This window comes from Corapipo altera, unplaced genomic scaffold (genome assembly GCF_003945725.1).
Source record: "Corapipo altera isolate COAL_440 unplaced genomic scaffold, ASM394572v1 1, whole genome shotgun sequence".
Lineage (NCBI taxonomy): Eukaryota > Metazoa > Chordata > Aves > Passeriformes > Pipridae > Corapipo > Corapipo altera.
Window position 1 is genome coordinate 18,539,957 of NW_020884873.1, and position 21,206 is coordinate 18,561,162.

The following is a 21,206-nucleotide window of genomic DNA, read 5'->3' on the forward strand; positions in this document are numbered from 1 at the left end:
AAGTTAATTTTCACTGGGAAGGCAAAAAAAAAAGTAACAGCACTGTGTTTTATGCTTATCTGTAAGAGCAGCTCAGAACAAAGCAGTGATGGGTATGGAAGGATCCCTGCAGCCAGCAGTGGTGTTTCAGTGCTCTTACCCTGGGCTTGAGGCCAAGGCTTGCTACTAGGCCTGAACTCGTTGGCATGTGACCTTGTTACATGAGGCTATTACAGGCACCGGTATCAAATTTGAGCTGTCTTAAACAATTACTGAAACACAAAGTCCAAATAATATCTGGTTTAGGACAGTCGTAGAATATCCAACACTGCAAGAGACAAAACGATAGTGCCAAAAAGATGACCTGAATCAATGGGGTTCAGACAACAACAGTGCCTAAAAATGATCTGGACCCATGGGGTTCAAGGGAAAACCCCATGGAAAGTTGTTTCTACCTGTAAAATCTAGGAAAAGGTCTGTCCCTCATTTTTTCTGTTGGGACACACACGACAGTTGCTGTTCCCAACAGGGCTGAAAGCTGCCTTTCCTGTGATGCAAAACGCGTAGTTTGACAAGACACCACCCTACTCCTGCTGCTTTTCGGAAGCCTTTCCTGATAAAGCTTCGCCCCTTTTTGGTTAATCACCGTTTGGAAGCCCAAGGGCGCCGCAGGCGCTCGCCTGGGGCCCCCTCCTCAGTGTCTTGCGAGGTCGGACCTCGGCCAGGAGTGACCCCCGCCACCAGCCAAACAACTACTGGGTCAAGAAAGTTGTCTCCAAACAACTACTGGGTCAAGAAAGATGCCGGTGGCTCCCGGGCACATTCCGACGCATGTCCCGGCGGCCGGCGCGGGGGAAAACCGTCGCCCCGTCAGGGCCACTTTCAGCACGGGGCACCGCGGCCGGGGCGGGCGCCGGAGGAGGCGGGAGCAGCGCCGAGACCTGCCCTGAGCGAGGGAACTTCTTAAAGTCCCGCCGCCTCCCGGCGTTCGCAGGAGCGCAGGATGGTCCGGCCGGGTGGCGGCGTGTGCCGCTACTGCTGGGGGCTCGTCCTGCTGTGGGCGGCAGCGGGCGGCCGCGCAGGTGAGGCGAGCGGGGTTCGGGGGGGGGGGGCGGCCGGCACGAAACCCCCTCGCTGGGGTGGGCAGGACGGAGGGAGAGGGCCGGGCTGCCCGAGCCCCGCGAGTGCCCCCCGTCCCGGGGGTGTCCGGCGGTAGGTAAGGGTAGCCCGGCCCGGGCTGTGCCGCGGCTCCGGCGGAGGCAGCGCGGCTCGCCCGGGGGACCCGCCGGGCTCCGCGCCCCGCCTGGTGCGGCCGCTCCTCGCCGCGCCTCCTGCCCGTGCTGCCTGGGACGCGGGTGCGAGGCCGCCAAGTCCCCGCTTCCCGCGGCGGGACCCGCAGGCCGGGCGGGGTCTGGTGCTTCACGCGCTGCTCCGGGAGCACCTCGTGTCCCGGCGGCCGGGCAGGGGCGGCCGGGCTGCCTCGTGGGTGTTCGGTGCTGGCGCTTCCTAAACGTCTTCCCAGTTCCCAGAAGAGGAACCAAACTAAGGAATCCAACAGATGGGAAGTTACCTTGAGCTCCCACCAGTGCTGGCTTTCCATGTAGTATGCGGCCATGGGAATCATTTAGGATGGACGCTTTGCTGTGGCCTACAGCATGCTGTGACTTGTGACTAGTGCTGGCTTGTTGGGTATATAGGTCTGGTCTGTGTTTTGGATCTCTTAGAGAATCACATAATGGTTTGGGTTGGAAGGGACACGATATCTCCCTCTTCTGCTGCTTTCAGTGAAGGTCTTAAGGGCTGGATTACGTGCTTATCATTTGGGAATTTCCGAGTTAATTTATTAATTGCCACAAAACAAGGAGAAATTTAGCTAACAGTTGTTTCAATGTTTGCAAAATGTTACAAGCATGTAATTTTCTGGACAGTCCCACTTCATCTCGCAGACCTAGTTTTCAAATTCTACCTGAATTGGCAAACACTTCAGTACTACATTAGCAGGATAGAGAGGTCAGCTGTGAATCATTCAAAGGAATTGGAAGTAAATTTCAGGTATGAAGTAGAAATCAATTGGGTATTAGCTGAAACTAACATCATAATTGAAGTACTGGTAGAAAACTACTAAGGAGCAAATAGAAATGCCTTTAGGCTGTTTAATGGAGTAAACATAGCTTTCAACATTGTGAATTGTCTAGATTCCTTATTTTTTTTTATTTGGTTCATTGTTCTTCAGCATTTTGAATGCCTTGAAGATTCATCATACAGTTTGGAAACTGTTTCTAGAGAATGTTCTTTAATAAAAATGGCTTAAATTGAGGTACTCCGAGGTTAGTAAAGCTACTTGTTGAACGATTATTTTTGTTTCCTCTGTGGTTGACCTGTACTGGGGACCTATAACTGTTTTGGCAAATCTGTTGTGTTAGCTAAGCTTTACGAGTAAGTATCCTTGTGAACATGAAAACCATACAAGACTGAAACTCTTAATTGATAGTTCACATTTGAATATTGCTTTTCTCTGATGTAAGCACAAATCAGGGGATTAGGCTTCAAATAATGACAGGCCTGTTGGAAGCAAATTGAAAAATTACTTAGACCTGAAATGCACGAGGAAATAGAATGAATTAAGGCCAGTAGAATAGGAAACACAAATAGCTTATATTCAAGCAGATCAAGAAAGCATTTACTCCTTTATTTGAAAATTACTGGACTTCATGCTAATTTCTTATGTGATTTAACCTAATCTCTAAAGAAGCCCTGAAGTACTTGATATTTGTTTTGTAATGGATTCCAGTCATAACTGTATTTTGAAATTTCAATTGTCCTTTAGATGTATACAGCCTTTTTTAAATAGTTAAAAGGATGGTTCTTAAAAAAAAAAAAAAAGAAGACATGGACCTGTCAGAGCAGGACCAGAGGAGGCCACAAAGATGATCGAAGGGCTAGAGCACCTCTCTATGAAGATGGGCTGAGAGCTGGGGTAGTTCAGCCTGGAGAAAAGGAGGCTTTGGGGAGACCTCGCTGTGGCCTTCCAGTACCTGAAGTGGGCTTATAAAAAGAAGGGAGAGGGACTGTTTACAAGGGCATGTAGGGGCAGTAGTTTCAAACTGAAAAGAGGGCAGGTTTAGATTAGATGTTAAGAAGAAGTTTTTTACTGTGGGGGTGGTGAGGCACTGGAACAGGTTGCCCAGAGAAGCTGTGGATGCCCCATCCCTGGATGTGTTCAAGGCCAGGTTGGATGGAACCCTGAGTGACCTGGTCTAATGAAGGGTGTCCCCGCCCATGGCATGGGATTTGGAACTAGATGATCTTCAAGGTCCCTTTCAATCCAAGCCATTCTATGATTCTGTAAAATTTTTAATGGGAATATAGGCCAAGCTCTATCAAATTACAAAATTGAATGGAAACATCTTTATTTCAGGTTGACCTGAACCATTTAAATTCTGCACTGTGATAATATAATCTTTACTACTGAATCTTAGTTGTAGGAGATGTACAGATGTGTAAATTTGTTCTAGACTTTTTTGTATTTCAAAGTGATGCAAAACTAGTTTTCAGTGAAACAGAAGAGTGATATCTTGTGGATATGTATTTAACAGAAAATTTGATGTATCTTTAAAAGCAGACAGTTTGAGGGAGGCTTTCCTCCAGTCCTTACTGACTGCAGAAAGGAAAAGAAACTCTTATTTCCAAACTTGTTCTGTCATTGCACTTTTCCGCTTCTCTCTCCCACCACGCAGTGCACTGGTGGTTGTGCTAGAACTGTGTATTGCTGATGCTGTGCAGTTCTCCTGGCTGGCTCATTGCAGGGATGGAAAGGATGATTCCACTGACCTACCCTATCCCCTGGGATTTTGACTCATTCATTGCAGTAAATACTGTGTTCTTCGGTGTGTTATTTATAGTATTCCAAGCAACACTGTTATGGAATAGTCACACATTATCTTTTTTTTTTTTTTTTCTTCGGAGCCCTAATAGGTTGCACACTCTGAAGTCTTAACTTTGATTATAAAAGGATGGTTTGTAGGTTCATGGAGATGTTGCATTTGATTTATATGCAAGAATTTACCAACACAGCTGCTGGGATAAGAGATGCTAGGGCCCCTGCCTCAGCCTCCAAAAATAAATATAAGAATGCCAGTATTATTCAAGGTAAAGGCTCCTTTTGTTTCAGAACTCAAACAGGATTGTTTGGAAATATGCAGTTGCTTCTTGTGTATCTGTATTCCATACTGTACTTCAGTTCTGTGTCATACTGTTCTTCAGTTTTCTTGGCAAAGGTAGCCCTGCTCATTTAGATGAACACAACAAAATTGTAACAGAGTAGGTGATAGCAAATGCTTTGATTACACTGAGGGGTAAGTGTATTTGAAATGTACACAAATTTATAAGCTTGTTGTTTCAACTCCAACTGCATCAAGGTGAGATGAGATGATGAGTGACTGAAAAAAAAGAGTCAGTAATGGGAAATAGTGTTTTCCAGCATTATTGTTAAACTATGTCTATGACAGCTACCTTGATGCTATTCCTCTAAGGGCCTCTAAAGGTTTGTTGGAAATTATCCTGTAATTTAATGTTTCCCCTCCTCTCCCATCCTCTTTGAGTCCTGATTTTCTTCAGTTTAAATTTGTCATGTAGTGAATTTGGGGCAGGGCAAACTCCAAGGGTAATTGAAAAGTTTGTTCTGACTTTTGAAAATAGCTCTGCATGTTCATGCTCTGGCAGAGCATAAAACAAAGAAACCCAGCCTGCCGTGTTAGAGTACCTGTGTCAGATAGGTCTGTCTGGCATTGGCATCAACTTTCTTTTACAAAAGAAAGGAACAGCTATTTTGCTTTAGGCAGAAGAAAGTTTCTCTGACATACCTATTTAGTTCGTGGGCAGTAGTAACAATACCCAGCTGCCCTGGTTCCTGTTGACTTCCTGCCACCTTTCTACAACCTCCTGAAGAGATGGGAAGATGATCATGCTTTGCCTTGCTTTGTTCTTGCTCTTTCTACCCATTCCTCAACATCTTTGTGTACTGGGCACATGGCCTGTCTCTCCTCTGCCCTGCAGTGGGCCTCTTGGTTGGAATCAGCCTTTCCATTTGCTGCTGGACAGGCACGTTGTATTCTGCACTGACCCCTTGCACCACTTCTTCTCAGGACCTCCCTTTCCCTGACTTTTTTGCTGTGTAAGCTTTAGCTTTGTGAGGTGACCTTCACCTCTCTCCAGTGATGAACCTTATCAGCCTGTTCTTCTGCTTACAGATTTTTCAGTCTGTGTGATTCCCATGTTTACCCTTAACCTAAAGTAGAAATTACTGCATGTATTACTAGAAGATAGTTAAGGAGACAACAGAAAACTAAGCACCTAGCTGCTTGAAGAGTTACCCAAAGTCTGTCATGTTTCAGTCCTTTAAATAGCCTTAGTACCTGGCAGATGAAAAACATGTTTTTAAATACTGTGTTCCAAGTCCCTGAAATGACTTAATCTCTAAATATTCATGTAACATTTCTTTTCATAGAATGGGGGAAAACCCAAAGTTTTTTCACTACTAAAATTCTTTTTCTGCTAATGTGTCTTCTGTTACCATGAGAAGTGTCTCTAGTATATCATGAAGACTGACCTAGTGTGCAGTGGTACAAAGTCTGGCTGGAGACTGGTAACAAGTGGTATATGCCAGTGGTTGATACTGTTCAGCATCTTCCTTAATGACCTCAGCAATGGGACAGAGTGTACCCTCAGCAAGTTTACTGGTGATAGACCAGAGGGCTGTACAGCCATTCAGAGGGACTGTCTCTGAGTTTATCCCTTAAAACTTTTCAAATAATTCTAGGAACTCTGACTCACAATTTTTAAACTCTTTTCACATAAAATACTGTGTTAGTGATTCGATCACTCTTGAATAAAGAGCTAATGTAATAATGTTCCATTTTAGGGAAGGTTCAATTAAAATTGTAGGGTGTGGGGTTTTGGGGTTTTGTTTGTTTGCTGCTTTGGAAAGCAGTGTACCTTTCTCCTTGTTCTTCAGCTCAGCAGGATTAAAACATCAGTATGTTTCTTAAAACAGCAGTCCAAGTGGAACTCTGAGCAGTCTAGTGCCCTTACTTCCTGTTCATTTTACACTTGGGATTGATTCTGTTCCAGATGGGTGATGGGCATTGTGTGTCTTAAAAAGGATTGCATATGTGTGGTGCTTTTGTCTTTAAGCGTGTGATCCACTAAGTCTTAGTGCTTCTGTTATGCCATCTCCAGGATTAGTTGCCCAGAAAGTCAGTTTTGAAAACTTTTGCAATTTTTTGAATCTGTAGCTGGAAAAGAAAGTCAACAAGAACTTATAATCCTTTGCAGTTCCTAGGGCATGCTGTCTTCTAAAGTTGTTTTCAGTAAGGTTTGTATAGATTGTTTTCTGGACCAGGTAAGGAAATTCTTTTCTGAATTTTATGTCAACACTCAGCTATGTTGGAGCTGTACACTGAAAGAGTTGTAGATAGTGTCCAGAAGAATAACATGAGAATATTTAGTTGTAAGGTTTTGTAAAGCTCCAGTTGGTTCTCATGCCTTTTTTCAGTTCATTAACATTAGTGTTGATCTCCACGGTAGAACTAAACGTGATGGAGAGCTGTAAAATTAACTTCTTTAAATTGCCAAAATATCGCCTTGACATTTCAGTATTGGATAGGAAATACCTACTTATGTTTGTTTGTTTCCCTTGCCCCCTTTCTTCTCCACCACAGAAATCCGCTATGCAACTGTGTACTGGAATAAAGCTGAAAAAACACTTCAGGTCAGGAACACACTGGACAGGAGTGGAGATGCTTATGGTTTCTACAACAACAGTATACAGACAACAGGTTGGGGCGTCCTGGAGATCAGAGCAGGCTATGGCAGTCAGACCTTAAGCAATGAAGATATCATGTATGCTGCTGGCTTCTTGGAAGGCTATCTCACAGCTCCGTAAGTATCTCAGGAAGCAACTCAATTAATGACACTTCAAGTGGATTTCTGTACTTGTGAGGTTTTTTTCTTTTCTTTAATTTCCCTGAATACCCATCCATTTAAACCAACCATACATTTTGCAGTTGTATGCTGTTCTTTTAATTAGTAGCAGGCATGAGGTATAGCTTCTTCATAATGGGATCAAAAATGCCTTCCGCTTCTCATTCTGCAGGCTCTCCTAACACCTCGGTGAGATAGATGAGTACTGCATCTATGTTACTGACTAATGTAATCACAAAATAGTGTATGTGTAAGGAAGTGCATAAGCCCTGTGTTGTAAATAATTGCAAAAGGAGTAGCGAGAAAAGTCCTTACTTCCCCAGCATGTGGTTAGGTGACTGACCAACAGTAGATGAGACAGTTGAGAGCAGATCAGTCAGGGAGAAATGTTGCTAGCAAGGTCTGCAGGGCTTCCTTTTTCAGCAAACACTGTCAAGAAACTGCTGGGGAGCAGATACCAAAACTTCACAGCATGGCAAGTTGTTTTGGCCAACTTAAAAAAAAAAAAAAAAAAAATACTGATAAACCTGAAGGCAGTCTGGTGTATGTCCAGAAGGGTCAGTGTTCTCCTGAAAGCCCTGAGGGACTGAATTTCTCCCACTATGAAAACTGTCTGAATTTTGTACTTTTTATGATTCCAGAGCAGGGTTTTTTTTCCCCAAGATAAAACAAAATTAAATAAAAAATCCCCCCCAACCCAAAATACATAGCCCCAAACAACAGCCAACCAAAAAAAATAATCCCCAAACCATACCTTGTTCTTTCCTTGACTCAGTTGCAAGACAGAATGACACTATGAAATACTCACTGGTAGTAGATGGCAGTGCTAGGTTGGACTTGATGATCTTAAAGGTCTTTTCCAGCCTAAATGATTCTGTGTAGCTGGTGATGTAGCTAAGAACATCACACGTGGCTTGTTGTTCAACCAGCATCATCTTTTCCTATGACTAAGTTGACAGAGGAAAAGAAAAATTCCAAAATTCTGATGCATGGCTGGGGAATAGTTGGGAGAGGTTTGTGATGGCTGCAGTGACATGAATTTGGCTTTGTCAGCTTTGCTTTCAGAACACTGAAATAAATAACCACAGACTGCGTTGGACAGGTCAGCAAGGGAAGGTTGTGTGAATGTTTGTCAGATATGGCTTCTGGATAAGATAATATTAATTAAGAAGATAATTTAAGATCAGTTAATACTTACGGATAGTTCTCTGATCACATGATAATGTCACTCTAATAAGTCTCTGCTGGTGAGGCGGCTAAGTCTCTGGAAGCATGCTAGGGAAATTTAATAAAGTAATACTTGTCAAAAACAAAACACTTCTGAGAGGAAGAGTAAAGGAATCCTAGAGTTTTGAGCACACAACCTGTACTCCAGGCAGGAAAATACATGAAATACATGAAAATGAAATACATGAGAGATCTGAATGTATATTGTTGGATTATTTGGCTTGAGAGGTTCCTGTTTTGTGCTATTCAATCAATTTATGTAAACTATGTCTGGATCTGGGCGATGCTAGCATAACATTTAGAATATTGTTAAAATTGGATATTACTCAACAGATTTTTTTCATTAAGGCTTTACCTAGGTGTATTAATCTCTTAAATGATTAAGCTTAAGCTTTGTCATACTATAGGTAACTCAGGCCATGCTAAGCCCCATTAGATGTCAGGTAGTGTTCTAGTAGCAACAACTCATACCCTGTTGCTCTTCTGCCTCCACAGTAGATTTATGTGTCTTCCTGGCTTTTAAACAAACATAAGTATGTGCCTGTTGCTTTAAATGTGATTTGAATGTGAAACAGTGTCTGCAGAGGCTTATTTGCTGTCTTAGTCTATGCTGAGTTTTAGAGGAAGGAGATTTTCCCCCTTGGGTTTTTTTTTCCCCGTGGGTGTTAAATGAAGATTCACAGAAGTGAAATTATGCAAATTATTCTGCTCAAGGCTTTCACCTTCTCCAGGTCAGGTGCTTACGGAGGTTGGTTCCTAGCCCTGGCTGTTGTTGCTGTAGGGCTACCAGCACTGGGTGGCCTTTTGTAGAGAAGTGAATATAGCAGAAATAGTAATGAACAGAGATCTTAAAGTCTATGGAATTGAAGCTGAGGGTTTGTATCAATGTGGAAAAGTAGGGCTTGAGACTTTGGCTTTTAAACAAAATGGGAAATTCAACTGTTTTAAAGGAGATTAAGTGCGAGAGTGAGTTAAGATACAAAACCAGAAGTAGCTAAAGCCTTTCTTTTCTGGGGAAACTTTTTGAGAAAATCCACAGAGAAATCCTCTGACAAGTGCAAGACCCGAAAATGCTTACCATCACTAAAATGACTATCAAATATTATACATACCATTTGAATTTGGGTTTTTTGCTATGTCTTTGCCCCGTTGTACATCTGTAAATGCAGTGGAAGCATATTTCTCACTGGGGGTGATGAACATAAGCTTTTCCTGTCAGGTCATATAAAGCTATTTTGGACAAAGAAGGTTTTTCTGTAAACTAAGAATACCTTTTGAAAATGCTTCAACTAAGGAGCAGAGATGAATTAGTGATGTACTCTCTTGACCTTTGAGAAGACAGAGAACCTTATTGCTTCAGGTTTTAGCTGCACGACCTTGGTAGATTTTTATTTGGCAAACTGCAACTAATGAATCCTTTTATACGCTGTGTTTGCAATTTCCTGTATCACAGAAGTGAGAACTCTCTAAGTCTGCAGATGTTAATATTGCTCTCAGAGCTCCATTTCTCCTTCATCTTGCCTAGAAATTCACAGGATCCTAATTAATATGCAGGCAGAAGTTCTATCTTTGGGACAGTTAAGTCTTCTGAAGTAACACCAGGAAACAGCCTTTCTCAATCTGTAACTCTATTCCCATCGGACTTCTTGGCCCATTCAGCCTCTCTTCAGGGAAACTCTCCAACACCATCACAACTTCCCTTATGAGAAGATGTCTCTAAACATTCTCATTCCACTTTTGCACACATTGGTGCCCACAGTAGTTGCACTCAGCTCAACCTTCCTTTTGAAGGACTTGGTAACAACAAGGGAGACTGTAAATATGTGTTTAGCTTTGGGGAAGGCTCTATTTGCATTGACAGCCACTTAGCTGCTGGAGTGAAGACTCCTGTGTCAGCTGCCTGTACAAGCACCTCAGGTGGCTCAGGCACAGCCCTCCAATGTGAAAACATTGGGTATGCTTGGTAATTGAAGAGGCCTTTAGCACATGGTTACCTGTTGTCTTAACTCCAAGGTGTCCAGCTGTCTTGCATCCATATGCGGTAATGACTCACCCTGAAATCCTACTAGGAAGAGCTCTGATGTGATGCATTAATAGGAAGGAAAGGTTGTGTGCTTGATCCCAGGTTGAAGCACAGGTTCCTGCAGAAGCTGTTGGGTGAGCAGGAGCTGCGGCTTGACAGTGCCTGCAATTTGGAGACCTTCAGGAATTCTCAGCTAGCGTAGTTCTCACATTACACCTTAGGGCATGAAGGAGAGTTTTAAGACACAGCTAGGCCTTATCATGTAAGCAAAAGAGTGACCAAGTACCTTTCTTAAAAACATATGCTTTGTCCTTAGTAGGAACCTAAGCAGACTGTAAAACAACCACACTAAAAAAAAAAATAAATATGCAGAATATGAAGTATGCTACAACTGTTTTATGTGAGATTACTCAGGAAAAATTAATCTCATCTCTAGCTGTATAGGTCTGTTGGAGAAAAAGCGATAGTTCATCTAGTCAGACCAGTTTTCCAGTGATGGTAGAAACATAAACCTTTTCTAGAGCATGCTTCATTTTTCTAATGTTGGCACCTGATTCAGATAGTAGCTATATGTTTGGGGATTTTTGTTTGCTGAATTCTCTGAGAATTTGCAGGGGTGGAGAATATTGATCTGTCTCTTCAACTTTCTTATCCTCTTCAAGAAGTAGGTTATGATTATGTCATGTAGTCTTGTGTTATGTGGAAGATAGGAAACTCTAGAACTAAAATTAATGCTGTAGCTGCAGCATTAGGGGTTGGATAAATTGAATCCTAGTGTCTGTAGTGTCTGGGGATCCAGACACTTGTTTTTATCCCCGGTCTCTCACCCCTCTGTAAGGTCCAGTCCTATCATCCAGCCAAAGATACTTGCTCTGGTGTTCTTAGGTATGAATTCTCTTTCTCCATTGCAAACAGAGAAGTGTTAATGAGGCCTTACTTTACTTAGTGGCAGAGCACATCCAAATCTGTGACATTATTTTAAATAGCTCCAGTGGGGGTCTGCCAGGGGCCCAAGAGCAGTATTTTAAATTTGAAGCGGCATTAATTTTACTCTTTTCTGATACAGCTTCAGCTGACCTGAATCCTGTCATCTTCCTCAGTAATTTGAAGAAGCAGGGCTCTGCTTTTCTGTTTTTAGGCTTTGAATTCTTGTCTCAGATTTGTAATTACCTTGCATTTGGCTTCAGATGTAGTTGCAAAGCCCTACCTTACTAAAATGATCCAATTTACTTCAGAGAACAATACCCTTAAAAAACATGCTGGCCATGCACACAGAAGCTCTGTTAAAGCAAAAATATTATAGAGAGCAACTAGGGGAAAAATTCGTGATAACATTGGTTATTAAAAAAATCCCAATCAATACCAGGAGTTGTCTGTCCCCTGTTAACATATACAAGAAAGCCATTAAAGAAGCTGTTTTCAGTCCCTTGATTCTGAACTAACCCAACCTCTACATCAGTCATTACAGCTTAAAGATAATGCTACTGTAAAATCTGCCTGTATTGCATAACCTTTGAGTGCAAAATAGGGAGTAGAGCTGATGGTTGAGTCTGGAAGCCTGATCATTTGTCCTGGCCTAGGCAGTGGTTAGAGCAGTATCCTAGCTGTGTAACTGCTTCTAATCACTAAATGACCATCTGCCAGGTGAACCAACTCGTGCTGTTTGCTCCACATTAGTGACATGAGTGCTCTGATTTGTAGCATGGAGTAGGCTAAGCTCTAATTTCCTTCCTAAAATTACTTGGGATTTTTGTTTGGTGAATTCTCTGTGAATTTGCAGAGGTGGAGAATATTGATCTGTCTCTTCAACTTTCTTATCCTCTTCAAGAAGTAGGTTATGATTATGTCATGTAGTCTTGTGTTACGTGGAAGATAGGAAACTCTAGAACTAAAATTAATGCTGTAGCTGCAGTTTCATGAAAGGTGTAATGGTGTAAAGCTGCTGAAAGCTCCTCTCTCTTGCCCCAGCACCTCTCTCCACAGATCCCTCAACTTGTGTCTGCCCTTTCATGCATCAGTTAATCTACTAACACAGTATAGAGCTGTCTTTTTGCACCAGCTCTGTTGCTCATCTGTTGGTATAACAACCTAATTCAAACTACCAGAAAAATAATTCACATTTTTGCTCGGTTAATGTTTTGTCTGAATGTGTGCAAACAATTACATTTGGTAGTGAGAATGGTACCAGAGCTAAGATAAGAAGCAGCAGGGTCATGCAATCAAGTTCATGCAATCATCTGGGAATGGGGCAAAGGAAAGAAATAGTGGAGAAGATCAGTGGATTATTCTCTAATCATCAGCAAAACATTCAGTCATCTGTCTGTATTCTCTAATTATCCCCTGAGGGAAACTGGGAAGAGCTCCTGTCTGCATCCCTCCCAGAGAAAGCTGCTCTCATGAGATTTGCTATTGGAATTCTGTCCTGCTGGCATGTGCTTACCTTGAGGCTGGTATCTGTTTCTCAGTGCTGTTTTCTTTCTCTCAGCATTGGTAGGAGATAAATTTACTGATGATTGATGAAGTTCTGTATCTATCAACTCCAGACCTCAGCGAAATAATTCTCTGCTGATTTCCCCCTTTTTATTTTTAAATTTAATCAGTGACTGAAGAAAAAGAATTAGTTAAGTTTGACCCAAAATTAAGAAATGTTGAATTTCTGTTTTGGTTTGAATCAAACAATTACATTTCACGTAAAATGGAAGGATGACTTTAATATCTGGATTCTTGAGCATTTTTGGTAATTGATTTCATCCTGAAGGACTTAAACAAAACAAACAAAAAAGCCCTAACCAACTAACCAACAAAACCTTTCAACTTTTGTTTCTATTAGCTAATGGGGATGAAATGGCTACCCAAATAAAAAAAAAATCACAAGAATTTTAGTCTCCATAAAGCTGAATCTGTTTAGGGCTGGCATGAGTGGGAGTTTCTGTGGGAACATATAGGATCAACTTATAGTGCTAGTAATGCCAAGATTGTGGGTTTGATCCCTTGGGCCCATTCATTTAAGAGTTGGACTTGATCCTTGGACTCAGAATATTCTGTGATTCTATACACACTTTAAAATGGGGAAGGAAGGCACATGGTTAATGGCAAGTAAAACCTGCTAGGTATCATGCTGAAATTATCTCTCCAAATAATGAAATTGCTGAATTGGAAAATTATATTATCTATACCCTTGTGGGTTTTTTGGTTCCAAATAGAATAGCTTTCCAGAAATCTATTTTTGTTGTGCTTTGAATTAATGTGCTAATGCTTTCAAGATGCTTCTGGCCTACAAATATTCCCTGAATGTGCAGTTTTGCTATGAAGTAGTTCAGTCTCATTCTTGCTTATCTTTGCATTGTGCAGCAGTTTGAGCAGGCATTGACAAGGTCATTCATTTTAAGTTAAATTTCAACAATCCATTTGTGTTACCTTTGCTGTTTGTCATACACTGGAGTAATTTCTGCGAGTAGGAAAAGCTTACTTTGTGGACTGTGTTGCTTGTCTGTCAATGCTGTCATTGTTGATCAATGGGTTGATAAATTGAAGGAAGGAAAGATGCAAAAGAATAACTCCTGCTACTCTTATTCTTTCAGGCACATGTATGACCATGCTGCAAATATGTACCCACAGTTAATTAAGAATCCCACCGTCCGAAGTGGAGTTCAGAATTTTATGGCGTACGTATTTAATTAATAAAAATAAATTATTCAAGACTTGGAGTTGGAGGGTGACAGAATTTTCAAGGTGTTTTTATTCTCTTCCTATTGGGATAAAGAAAATATATGTTTCCTTTCCTTCTGATTGAATGTCATTATTATTAAAAGAAATTCAAAGTATACATGAAGAGGGGCATATACTCTTCCTCAATGCTGATTCTTTCAAATAAATGTTTGAAACCATTGCTACAAAAGGGTGTGGATAATGTCAATGAATTCTGAAGGTCATTCTAGTAAAAATCCTTTTCTAAAAAGCTGGTATTTTGAATGTTACTGAACAGTGGTCTCCTAGCACCTTAATCTTTTTAGCATTGTGTATCCTTTTCTTCCTCTGTTAGGTTAGTATCTTATTCTACCACTGATGTAAATTCTGTTCTAATCAGAAAAGTCCTGACTCACTTTTCTCTTCAGCTGTATAAATCAAAAGTAATTCTGCTTGAATAATGCAGCTACACTGTTGGGAAACCAGAAGTGGGAGAAGAACCAAGCCAGGTACTGGAAAACTCAGCTCTGATTAACAACTATTTTATCTCCTTATACTTATGGTTTTTTCCATTACAAATACTTCTGTGAAACTGTCAGTTCCGGGGACTATTTTTTTCCATTTATCCCTTGTTTTGTGCTTTCTGCAAGGGGTGATATATCTGACTAATTCTGTTATTGGTGTACATATATAAAATTGATTGGTTTTAGCTTATCCAAAAGGTAGGCAAAAAAGTCTTAGCGCTCCCTTGCTATTATTCTTCAGCACTGCTGTGCTCCTCCTTGTGAGAAAAATCTGACAGCTACCATAGCAATGTGTATGTTTTTTTTTTTCCCAGAATGACTCAGCAGTTTTATTCCCTAAAATGCATTGTTGGATGGAGGGGGACAATACTAGGTGACCTTGCATCATTTTTCTATTGCATATATCCTCAAAAAAAAATAAAGCATCACTGCCTTATAGTAGTTTTGCAATATGAGTTGCTACACTCTCTTGGAAGTCTTTAGCCCTGAATACTCTGACCATATCCCTGTTTCCTCCAACATACTTCTTGCATCTTGATGCTTCTAGAAAGCTAAGTCTGGTTGGTTTAATCATCCATATACCGCTGGAAGAGTTTACTTCCTTGACAGGTTCGTTCTCTCTATTTTGCTACTTTACATAGTGCTGGATGGATAGATACAGGAGGATAGAAGAGACCAGAATCTCATCCTGATTTCCAAGGGTTCTTTTATGGCTCTTTGTGCATAGCAATAGAGGGAACTCTGAGAGATCCTTGTAATATTGGCTGCTCCTGCCCCTAGAGTCTGTTCAGCTTGTGTTGCCTCATGCTCTAAACCTGGATTATTTGGCTCTTGACTGAATTTGCCACATGGCATAGTTGCTTGGCCTCCCACCTTTTATTAAGAGGAGCATAACAGTGGTTCTTAGGCAGTGTTTAAGCACCATCAGCAAAGCCTTCATTGCACTTGTAAATAAGGGAGAGAGCTAGGCTCTTCAATTGTCAGTCTGTTTCTGTTCTTAAATAGGCATTTAAAAGGGAATGGTTCATCTGATCTATCAAATGCTTGTTTCCTTTTACTGACTCTTTGGGGATGCTAGACTTCCTGTAGCAAAGTCTGCCACAAAGGTGAAGTCCAACTCATTCTTTGATACTAAAGACTGGTAGAAGCATGTGATGGTAGGATATGTTGCATGAACCTTTACACATGGAGGATGTAATGTTTATATCTGCAGGATTTCCAAAGTATGATTTGCCTCAAAACACTAGTAAGGTTGGATCATCTGAGTCATAATATATTTGTCCCTTCCCTGCATTATCAATTGCACTCTAAAAACCCCAAGAAAACCGCAACCTGTTTGTTCCTCTGCAGGAAGCAAGATCAATGGACAAGACAGCAAATCAGAAATAATAAGGATGACCCATTTTGGAGGCATGCTGGCTATATTATTGCACAGTTGGATGGTCTGTACATGGGAGCCTTCGAGTGGGCTAAACTACATAAACAAACAGTAAGACTATGCATCTCTTTTTCAGTAGCTGGGGATGGGATGTCAGTGGACAAACATGGGAGAAGGGAATCTGCTGTCTAAAAATAAAAAGTAGATACTTAGTGGCAAGCACTCATTCTGCATGCCAGTCTACAAAATCTTTAGTGGCTGTTCAATGTAGATAATGTGACTGAGCATTTGGGTCACATAACCACAGATCCTTTGCAGTGGACTTGGAACCCTGGACTCATTAGGTTGGGAGTGGCTTTTGTATCCATGTGTGAATGTTGGAAGGACAGACACTTTTAAAGTGCTTGTTGCTGTCACTTTACAATTGTTATTGAGCAAATGACCCTCTGGGTATACAGAGTACCTACAACAGCATGAATCAGCACGTAGGGAGTATATTAAACCTTCTGTTCATATTTCCAAGCATCAGATTTGAAATTCTAAAAGCCTCTCCATTTTTTTATAGTGCTAGATGTCTTTTATTTTTCTGTCTCTTAAGTCTCCAAAACATATGGTTACAAAATACATGGTCAATGCTGTGACAGGCCAAGTGGGATTGGTTTGGGGGTTTTGTTTAGTGGTGGTTTGTTGTTGGGTTGGGTTTTTTGTTCCCCTTTTTTTTTTAAATTGAATTAGAATTGTTTTCCAGATCATCAGATTGCATGTAATAGCAGAGGTCCTTTAACTCCTGTAGAGCATATGCTGTCCTAAAGTCTAATGTCTAATAGATTTTTCGGTGTGAGAGGGAGGACTTGAGTAATTGTAGTTGACCCTTTTTGTCTAGGTTTAACTATACCAAGAATTTTGAGGAGCTGGGAGTCCTGAATTGTAAACAATTGCATTTTAGTAAAGTGTACATCTTTCTTGCATAGAATTTACTCCCGGACTTTTGTGAGTGGGGACTCAGCTCAAACTGGAAAAAAAAGGTGTTCACAGCAATGATCCATCCTGAGGACCTGAGTTTATAGGGGAAAATACTAGAAACCTTGACTTTCTAGGAGAAGAACTCATTAATTCCCTTTTGTATTACCTGTATCTGAAGAGCCCTGCAAAGCTCATCATTTTTTTTTTTTGGCTGCTTCAGAATCTTTTAGATTCAGGTGGGGAGAGGGGAAAGTGCTAGGTTGTGTCTGAGTTATTTCATTGTAATAGGCATGTCCTACTTGCAAGGTGTGTTCCCTGATGCTTGCTTATTTAACTGTATATTTGATGCTAAAAAGCACTGACCTCTGGAGTGTCTGAGCAATTTTATCCTCTTTTTAGAGGCCTTATCAGCATGCCTATATAAAAACAGTGCACTTAGTGAAAGTTCAGATATGTGTTCAGGCTGAAATATTTGTGTCTTCCACTCTTGAACTATATACAGGGAGTATATTTTTTTTTTCTTTTCCCAAATGTTCCTGCAGCAGTTGGTGAGATTTATTTTGATTCTTTTCTATGCCAGTCACAATTTTAGCTTTGGACATTATCACTTACATTGAGATCCATATCTTTTTATTCAAACCAAAAATGTTCCCTGTGTATGTATTTCTCATATGAGATGTGCTGCTGTTTCTTCTGTGTACCAGAGCCAGTAAGTTAGCATCAGTCTCTTTACCTTTGAGTACATTTTGGACAGCTGCTCTTGCACCTAGGTGCTGGTTTTCCTTGGCATCAAAGTAATACCTGACAGCTCTGCAAAAGTTCAGGCAGTTTATTTGAAAAGTAGCATGGTATCCAACAAAATAATTTTGGGAGATTAGACTACACCAGTGCTGTGTATGTACGTATTTACTGCTGTTAGCATCTTCTTCAGGAAATAGATCTTGAAGACTGTTGTTCCAATCTTACATGGGCAAGGAAAACCGGTGCACATGCAGAGTTGCTGACTAATATTCTAGCTTCGACACATCCATTTGTCTGAGCATCAACTCAGCTTCTGTAAACTGTTGACACTTAAAAGCCCTAACTAAACTAACAAACAAAACAAAAAAGAAGACCAACAGTATCTTCCTTATTCCTTGTGATTAAAGAAGTCTGCCATCCAAAGAGGCTGTTGTCAACTTTCCTTTTCTAGTACATACTATAAGAATGTTTAAAAGGTTCTTCTATTTAAATCCTTTAGATTGTTAGTAAGTAGAATGTTTGGCAAATAAATTCACCTAATAGATGATTTTTTCTTATTCTTAAGAATTGTACTTTGGTTCAAGTAATCCAGTCGTTTTGATATTTTCTTGGGTGGCAACTGCAGTAACAACTATGAGCTATTTACGTTACTCAGTTCTCACCTTAAAAAACCCCCAAATTCTGCATGCTTTTAAAAGCAAATCTCATTCCCATTGCATGTTTTCCTCAGTGCTTTGAAAGTCTCTTCTTACATCTATCCTTTGGTAGATACTACTTTTGTTTAATTAAAAAAGAATCCTTTCCATGTGTTTATTGTTTTAGGATTATCATCATCAGGAACAAGTTTCTTTTGATATCTAGTAGTGCAGTAGTTTAGATTCATGGTTGTAATGAACATTAGAAATATTTCAAATACCTTGTGTGTGAATTGTGGTGTTTTCCTTTTTTACCCACACCGAAACAAAACAAAAGAACCCACAAAAAACCCCAACCAAAACCCAATATGTGACAGTCTGTATTTTGTTGCCAGATGTTCTACCTGCTGTTGGGAAAAACTGTGTACTTCTAAATCCAACTAATTGCTTGGTATGTGCAGAGGGCAAATGCTCCCATTACCCATGGCTTAAAATAAGAATAAATGCTGTAGAAAAAAGGTTGGGAAGCTTTTTCCCATAACTCCCAAAATATCAGAGACAGGAGAAAGAGAAGGGGAGGAGGAGCTGGATTTCTAAGTTCTTACATTTCTCCCCTGCCCATGAATTATCATACATGGACAGAGTGCTCTCCTGAACACTGAGAAGTTGGTTGGTTGGCAAGGACAGACTAAAAGAGATAAAGGGGATGAAGAAAAGGAACTGTGTTTACAAGGCGTGTGGATTTCAACACTAAGCAACAGGCACAGTTGTATAAAATTGTTTCCTTTTCAGGAGCATAGAAACAAGCTGTTTCAATTGCTAATCTGCTTTTAATTCTACACAATTCATGCTTTCAGTTTTCTCATCAGCATTACACGTAACCTTTTCAAACTTGTAAAGAAGCTGAGTTTTACATTTGGTGGGTTAGTTGATGTGCACTTACTGAGGAAGACAACTGAAAGGTTTGACTTTCTGTTGTCTGTTATAGTGCATGGTAGTTTGAAACTATGCCAAATCCACAGTGCTTAAATGAGAGTTGGATTATGTGCACACAAGTCACTCTGAAATGTTCAATTTTTCTGCTGTCCCCTAAATGTCAGGTTTACTTCACTTTGAATATTGTAGAACAATTGTGTCTGCCACATATAACTGAGCCTTACTGCAAAAAGAACATTTGATTTGGACTCTGAACTGTTTGATAGTAGTATTAGTACATAATTTTTTATTGTTATTTATGAAGCAAATGTTTTGTAGCGTACAGTTCTAAACTTTGTTTTGAATTGCATGGAGTCTGTTTTCCTGCTGGGCTGTTTTAGGTAAGTGCTTCCATTAAGACCTGCAGGAAGGAAATGTATATTGTAAACTTCTGTATTTTGAATTTGATACTTGTAGGTATCATTAAGAGTGATGTCAAAATCTGAATATATTTTCATGTTAAAATGTGACATTATTCTAGCTGGTTTAGCAACATTTTATATCCAGTAAACAAACCCAACCCTTTTGTTAAGACAATTTCTGAAGGAGGGGCACTCAAAGAACATTACACCTTTTCATCTGCCTAATGCTTTACCAACGCTGTGATTAATCTTGGGCTTGTCTATGCAGGGATATTACTCTTGAATAAGGAGGTGTCAGAGTTTTAAAGACTACAATGACTCCAGGACAACTCTCTATTTGCACTTCTTTATTTTGTATTGAGGGTGCTCATGCTTGGAGAAGTTACTGGAAAATAATGCTTACAGATGTCTATTTTAATGTCTCATGTAGACAAGCCTTTAAGGCTGGTTCTGTCCTGTCTGCCCCTTATATGTTTATTTCTCCCTGCTGCTTATGTAACTGGAACTCAAATTGATTTTTTTGTTTGTCTGTTTTGCTATTCAGGACATTACCTAGAGGAGCCACCCATTTTAGCAAAGAGACTCTCTCTCTTGTGGCTGTACCACCTCTCCATGTCAGTTTAGCTCATTCATTCCCTGTTCTTCAGGATGTAAACCATGTATACAAGGAGTTTTCCTGGCATTGCTCTGTGAGATAGGAGAAGGTGATTACAAAAGATTGTAATATGTCCTCTATTATGCACTTGTTATGATGCACAGGTTTTTAGGTCTAATTATTGCTAGTGGACACTGATTAACTCCTCATAGAGATTTCTTCACATATCCTGGAAATCAGCTGTAATTTTTCCAAAACTGGGGCTCTTGGCCTTAAGGCAGAAGCTTCAGACCACTCCTGAAATTCCCAGATTTGGCCTGCATTGCAGATGCCTGTGTCTTCTGTTTCAATGCATTGTTTTACTGAGACTCCAGAGAAGCTCTGTGCTTGTGTGATTTTGCTGAGCGTCAGACAGTCTTAAACACAAAGTCTGGTTTATTCAAGGAGAGTAATGAATTCTTGGAAATAAACTGGAACAAAATTTGCTTGCCCCTCAAAAGGGAAATGAAACCAACCCCCGTGGGTGCTTAACAACCTAGATCCTCATTTGCTTCTCTGATATTTTGGCTGGCTTTGGCAGCTGGCAGCCTAATCTCACCCAGTGGAGCCCTAGGAATTTGCATAACCTGTACTTTGTTTGAGCGGGTCCTTCCTCCTGCTTTCTGACTACTTTTCTGTGCTTGTTGTTATGAAAGCATTTTTACTTGGCACTTTTGTTCTAAGTTGAACGGACTTCCTGATAGTTAAAAAAGTTTTGACTTGAAGTGACTGTAAGAAAGTGCAGAAATGTGAAACTTAAGAAATACACAGGCAATTCTGACTGATGCTGCAGCAGGATCAACGTAGCTACCTGTAGATGTTGCAATGAAGGCAGGTTTTATGAAGGAGAATATGGAGTTGGTAGCAAATGGATGTCAAGTATAATTAAAATGTCTTGGGGCTGGCTGAGCATTCTCATATGTAATCCTGTTTGCTCCCTTCCTGGTATTGTACAGTAATGCCTGTGTGAATCAGAGTTTGGAAAGCAGCTTCTCCTTATTGTGTGGTGGGCTCACAGACCTTTCAGTGCAGCTGGATGGGGAAAAATTGTGCTGAAACACTGTCAAGTCTCTCTGTATGGATTCCAATGAGATAAA

General features: G+C 40.6%; 1 protein-coding gene across 1 annotated transcript in view; it reads left to right on the top strand.

Moving 5' to 3' along the window:
• The first annotated feature begins 865 nt into the window (after positions 1 to 865).
• The window catches only part of PLBD1 (phospholipase B domain containing 1), a 37,457-nt gene continuing 17,116 nt past the window's right edge, over positions 866 to 21,206 (top strand). The window contains exons 1-4 of the mRNA XM_027663732.1: positions 866 to 1,061; positions 6,699 to 6,918; positions 13,792 to 13,875; positions 15,772 to 15,910. Of these exons, the coding sequence (XP_027519533.1) occupies positions 983 to 1,061; positions 6,699 to 6,918; positions 13,792 to 13,875; positions 15,772 to 15,910 (522 nt within the window). The 5' untranslated portion in view covers positions 866 to 982. The remainder of the gene's footprint in view (positions 1,062 to 6,698; positions 6,919 to 13,791; positions 13,876 to 15,771; positions 15,911 to 21,206) is intronic.